Genomic DNA, 6,196 nt, shown 5'->3' on the forward strand with positions numbered 1-6,196 from the left:
ATGAAAGTATCATTTTTTCCATGTTTTTTTTTGTGGATATATATATATATATATTTATATATATATATATATATATATATATATATATATATATATATATATATATATATATATATGTATATATATATATATGTATATGTATATATATATATAAATATATATATATACGAAATATTTAATTGTTACGAAGTCTCACTAATCATGGTTTGGGAAACGAACACAATAAAGTAGATAAGAGAGGTACCGTATTGTTTTTAAAATGAATCTAATCCGTGTCTCTTGGTAAAAAAAACATATAACTTAGCATAAATACATTACATACCTTAATACTTTAACTTAACGCGCATATATATATATATATATATATATATATATATATATATATATATATATATATATATATATATATATATCTAAGTCTTCTTTACTTGTGTCCTCATACATTACTTACTTGAGTGAACACAACCAAATGTCCACTTGTCTATAAGCTATGCACTATATAAAGACCCATATTTGACTTTCATGAAACGGATATCAATGAATGTCACTCAGGTCGTAAAAGCCTTACGAAACTGCGTCGACGTTAGGGAACGTCTTATATACAGTTTCCTTATAAGTATTCATACAATTTCTTTTGCACGCTATGTTAGTCTACAGCGAAGTAGATTATTTATAGTGGTAGTCTGGTGGTAGCCTTCTGTGCCGCTCGTCAGGCCTGTGTATATGGGGTCGTTCTTATTATAAGCAACACACTATCCCGCACATGTCTGATATAGTACTACTGTGCAACCCTGATTGCGAAATGCTCAATCAATTTTAATATGATCTAGACCGAAAGCTAATTAAGACGTACGTTCGTAAGTAAACACATGCGATACTTTTTGCATCACTGTAAATCTGACCACAGATTAGTGGCGTTCTACCGCATTTCTTCCTTTCTTTGTTTATGGTAATAATTAAGTTAATTCTCCATTATTAACTATCTTTGGAAAGTTTGGATATCTTCAATTGCCTTATACTAGCTACGACCGCGCGTCATACCAGTTTTGCGAAATGGTATCTACACTTATGTGCTGTGTGATATTATTAGTATACTGTGCATGCATTACAGTATGAGCTGGACTAATATACACTGTAGTTGATGTATTTCAGAGTCAACTTGCAACCGACCCCTTTTCGAGTGTAATTTTAATCTGGATAAGCCTAACCTCAACAAAATGTGGCTAAATATTATAGACTCAGCACAGGCCTACAGTGAATGAATGAAATATCAAGTTTGTAACCAAGGAAATATTGCTAACTATATAATTAATTTCTGCAAGCCCCCATCAATGTGGCTGAATGAGAGTCTAACATTGGCCACCCTTGATTCAAAAACATTCAACTACTACTATCAAAGCATTCTTCTTATTGGGAATATCCTATTTAATGTGGCACTCTTCAATATATCTAATAATAATTTAGATTGGGTCCATTAATATTCTAGTACTGTAGGGCTAGAGAGACAGATTGGTTGGAGCAAAGTGCCCAGAGAATAGAATTGGCTAAACCTAGCATATCCTAGATTGACCTACTGTGCACTATATGGGCATTTTCCCCAAGTAGTGTGATATAGTTTGCCATATGTTTTAGGGGACCTTATTGAAATCATTCGCAGCTGCCAATTGGGAGCAATTTGTGTGTGACAATGAGAAAAACCATGAAAATTCTTTTCCAAACAATTTAATTTGTTTTAACATGCTACAGTTGGGGAGCTTCAAGGTTCATTCATATAATTTTGGTTTCCTTTTTTGCTCCATCATAGTATACATGTCTAAATGACATAACATTATGGATCTTACAACTTAGCTAAATTTAGAACACTGTCAATGAATTTTGAACAGGCAAATATTGTATACATAAATATTGTATGCTTGGAACACCATGAAATAAGGATACATTTTGAAAATTTCAGTTGCATTGATTCCTTTGTACTTCATTTACAACCTCATAAATTAATATTGAGAAAAGCTAGAACCTAGAAATTTGGTAAATTGTAAGACCTTTATACCGATAATTAATAAGATAACATCACAGCCCTCACATTGTTAATTTGGTAAGAACTGGCATCAAAACCCCTTGCTCCTGCTGAATTGCAGCTTTAAATAGCAACTTTTGAGCTGCACAACTTGCACTATATATTACAAGAAAGCATTGTAATCATTATCTTGTATTATTTGGACTAGAAATGATAACAGGTCTATGAAAGAGTCAAGTATTCTGAAGCAATAGTTCAGGAGCAGTTTATCACTTAAACTAGCACATTGTTTAGAGGAAATACCAAAATTGAATATGTTGGCATTTTTAAGTTGACCCAACAGCACAAGACACCCTTTTAAACTCTATTTTGGATTTTCCATTTCAATGGGATAGAGGCCATATGCTTCTGTTATCGAAAGGTAGTACAGTAGGATGTTTAATTGCTGAGAAATCAGACCTCAAAAATCAAGAAAATGTCAAAATGTAACTGTGGTGAAAAAGTGTGCAATTTCAATTTTCAAATTGTGATAAATCGACCAGTTTTGAAGAATGCAACTGAAATTTTCAGAATATGCTTTTTACCTGACCTGTTCCAATCGTAAAATAAATGTGATAAATTGTGGAGAGGGTCCAGCCACAGCCATTCGTGATTTGAAAGTCTGCTGTAATTTTGTCAATTTGTAATTTTAAAATGGTGCATATACATTAAAAATAAGAGGCGATTTGGTTTCCTACTAGTTAAGCCAAATGAACTTTCTTTTTTTTTCAAACCTGGATTACAGTACAGTATGTCTCTATTCAAAGAGGACACTCAAATTTCAATGTCATACCTTAGATGTTTATTATGCTCAGTAAATGTGTGAAATACATTGGATGTCGTGAAAGAGGGTACATACTCCACGTCAGTTAAACTTCATGATGGAAATATAAAGTAAGTTCATCAAAGTAAGAGCTGAAAAAGAGACGAGAAAGAAAGCGTAAGAAAGAAGAAGAAAAATAAATGCAAAAGCAAACACAAAACAAAACAATCAGTAGAGGCCAGGCATTGTTTGAGATCAGCTGTGGTCAAACAAACACCTTGAAACAAATGATTTATATACTTAGAAGTAAGAGTCTGTTTAAAGGTCAAGTACTTGGAGCTGTATGGAATTTAAATGCACAGTACATCTTTAGTGCAAAAGCCCTATTGCTTTTTCTTTATGCAGCAGGATACAGAAGAACCCTTCTCAGTCTTGCATCTGGCTCTGTACAGGTAAATTTCCATTTAAAAGTACACCCCCACCCCAACCCCCAACCCCCTCGAAGCTTACACAGGATTCTCAAGATCATGGAATTGAGAATTTGTAGGCTTATCTATTTATGTGTTTTTTTGGAAGGTTTAACCTCACTGCCAGTTGGTCCTACATATTCACACTCGCATATACAATGTATTTAATTTATGTACATAAAGTGCGAATGAATACTGTAATTGCTAATCTTAAAACAGATGCGACGGTTTCTGATTATGTGTTGTTGGTATATTGCCCATGTTAGGTTTTTCATAGCCAAGTTAACCAATTAAGAAAGAAGCAAGTTAAAGTGTGCCTAATTCTTTATGTTTTGATTCAGTCTCGCATCAAGATGGATATCCACGTAGAAGCAGTTACCTGCGTACCATTATTACCAACTGGCCAGCCTGATCAGAGCAGCAAAGTTGAAACTGACATCAATAATCCTCTCCAGAGAAAAGAGCTCAGTTTAGGAGAAGTAGTTTCCAAAGAGAATGCAGAAGAAGTTGTTGGCCGTGAGAAGGTTGATGATACAACGAGAGAAGAATCGAGGGAGGAGTGTTCACCAGAGGGTTTTGTAAATCTACTGAAGAAACGTTATGGAATAGTTTTGACTTTTATCACAGCCTTGTGTTTTGCCATCCTTAGCGTCCTAATCAGACTAGTTTTAGAAACGATTCAACCTTTCCAGGCAATTTTAATGTTTATGCCTGTAATGACATTCGGGTCAATCTTCCTTGGAATATGCCAGCGAATCTCAATTCCTGAAAAATATCAGTGCTACATCTGGCTTACCCTCAGCGGAAGCTGCTTGTCACTAAATACTGTGTTTTTCGTTGTTTCTATAACGTACATCGACGTCGCTGACGCTACGACAATCCTGTACACTTCACTTATTTTTGTTGGTATATTCAGTTGGATTTTCCTAAGAGAGCCGCTTCGTCCGTTTGACTTTCTTTTTGCTTTATTAGCGTTCGTTGGTGTTACGTTTGTTGCTCGACCCTCATTTATCTTTGGTTCGGACGGATTGGAGGCAACATCTAACAGTAATCCCATTGTTGGTATCGCCTTTGCCCTTGGCGCCGCTTTTTCAATAACGTTGTTGTATGTGTTTATACGAAAACAGTCAGCCCTCGAAATACACACGTTTTTCTCAATGTTTTTTAACTCAACAGTAGTAGTGATCGTTTCTTTGGTGGCTGCCATTGTCGTTGGTAACTGGACGAAACCGACTCCCGAGAGCTGGATGTACTCTTTATTGGCTGGTGTCATCAATCTCTTTGGTCAAACTGCACTTTATTTTGCATTGAAAGTAGAGTCCGCAACCATTGTGACAGTTATGTTAACTATAGAAATCGTCTTTTCGTTTATATTTCAATTCTTAATACTTCAAATATCTGCTGTTTGGACTTCTTATGTTGGCGCTACATTGGTCATAGTTGCGTGTATCGGAATTACTTTAAAGAACAGACCACCGACGAAGACCACTGATCTTGAAAACTGACAGGGAAGATGTTGAGGACACATCAAACCTTCCATTTTGTTTTAGCAACTGTTATGTTAGATAGCATAGTTCCTGTTTTACCGAAATATTTTCCAATAAAAACATTTCGATCGAATTTAAGGAAAAAATTGGCATGCAAATCATAAATATTATTGATGAGAAGTTAACATTAATTAACCAAGTAGAATGACGATATTGCACTTAGTATATAAAGCTCTTTGAGAAGTATATATGCACAGAATAGTTTTCCTACCAGGAAATGGTATCAATGGATGGCTTGTTGATTAAAATCATACATTCTTTTTCATATTCATTTTAATTGTTATGCCATTTTCTTACAGAGTAACTTATCGTTTCAAGAAATTACCAGTTACAGGTACATACAGGTTACCATTCTTTTGGAAAATTCACTTGTATTACAAATTTACAAGTCAGTTCAGTTCAGTTGATTATTACGAAATTTGTTAATCTGGAATAATACAAAACGAGAGATTATTCCAACACGAATTGGTCGATCATTAAAGTCGAAATCATGATATTAAGAGGAAAAGAATTATCCACAGACTTTCTTGTTAGGTCAACAATGAGGAGTATCGTACGTTGTTCAAAATAATAAACAAGTATGGAGTGAATGTATTAATTACGATAATCAAACAGATGTAATATGATAAATGGATGTTATGAACTGAACTTAAAAACAGTCGAGTATTAATAAGAACTATATTAACTTCTTTGTCGCGAAACATCTACGTAGTGAAATATGTCACTTTCTGGATAAACGGTATTTAAAATTCGTCTTTAGGCCGCAAGGATGAACTAATCTGGAACAATATTTTAAAGCTGAAGTAATCTGAAATATACTTTTCTTTACCAGATTTATATTTGTCTTACTTTTTGGAATCATTTACATTTACTGTCCATGTGATAGTATCTGCTTCTGTATTTAAAGGCGTAGCTAATTTGTTTTCATATTAATGAGGTAATCTCAAGTTTAAACAATTAATTCATCAAGTTTGAAAATGTTACCGTTTTGAAATTTGTATGTGAAAAAATATACTAATATGAAATATATCTGGTTGTTGTTGGCGAAACAATCGAACTCATTATAATAATTTTCTGGTTACTGAGGTTACTAAAGATTTTTTTCTGCTTCTTTAGGTCAAAACCACAACCTCATAGCATCAATATAAATCCTACATTATTTCCCACCAGAATATCCTTTTAATTATTCGACCATTATGCATCGTAGGAGGAAGAAAAACTATTACCCTTTTGTCTTAATTTGATAAATTTTTATCTTGACTTTAGACATAATCGGTTTAAGAATACTGCTAACCAAACGTAAAAAAAGACCAAACAAATGTTGAATTAGACATGGTTGCGGTTGGAGTTTCAGCAACACATT

At 33.8% G+C, this 6,196-nt stretch overlaps 1 protein-coding gene across 1 annotated transcript; it reads left to right on the forward strand.

The window, feature by feature from the left end:
• Positions 1–3,227: 3,227 nt before the first annotated feature.
• On the forward strand, positions 3,228–6,196 carry LOC139977475 (solute carrier family 35 member G1-like). Its single transcript, XM_071986825.1, has 2 exons — positions 3,228–3,271; positions 3,628–6,196. Exon 2 carries the CDS (start codon positions 3,640–3,642, stop codon positions 4,789–4,791), a length of 1,152 nt encoding a protein of 383 aa, XP_071842926.1. The 5' UTR covers positions 3,228–3,271; positions 3,628–3,639; the 3' UTR covers positions 4,792–6,196.

The sequence above is a fragment of the Apostichopus japonicus genome, chromosome 12, assembly GCF_037975245.1.
Source record: "Apostichopus japonicus isolate 1M-3 chromosome 12, ASM3797524v1, whole genome shotgun sequence".
Classification (NCBI taxonomy): Eukaryota; Metazoa; Echinodermata; class Holothuroidea; order Aspidochirotida; family Stichopodidae; genus Apostichopus; species Apostichopus japonicus.

What these genes read in the sequence shown, in the direction of transcription:
- LOC139977475 (XM_071986825.1), top strand. Translation starts at nt 3,640, where the DNA reads ATGGATATCCACGTAGAAGCAGTTACCTGCGTACCATTATTACCAACT.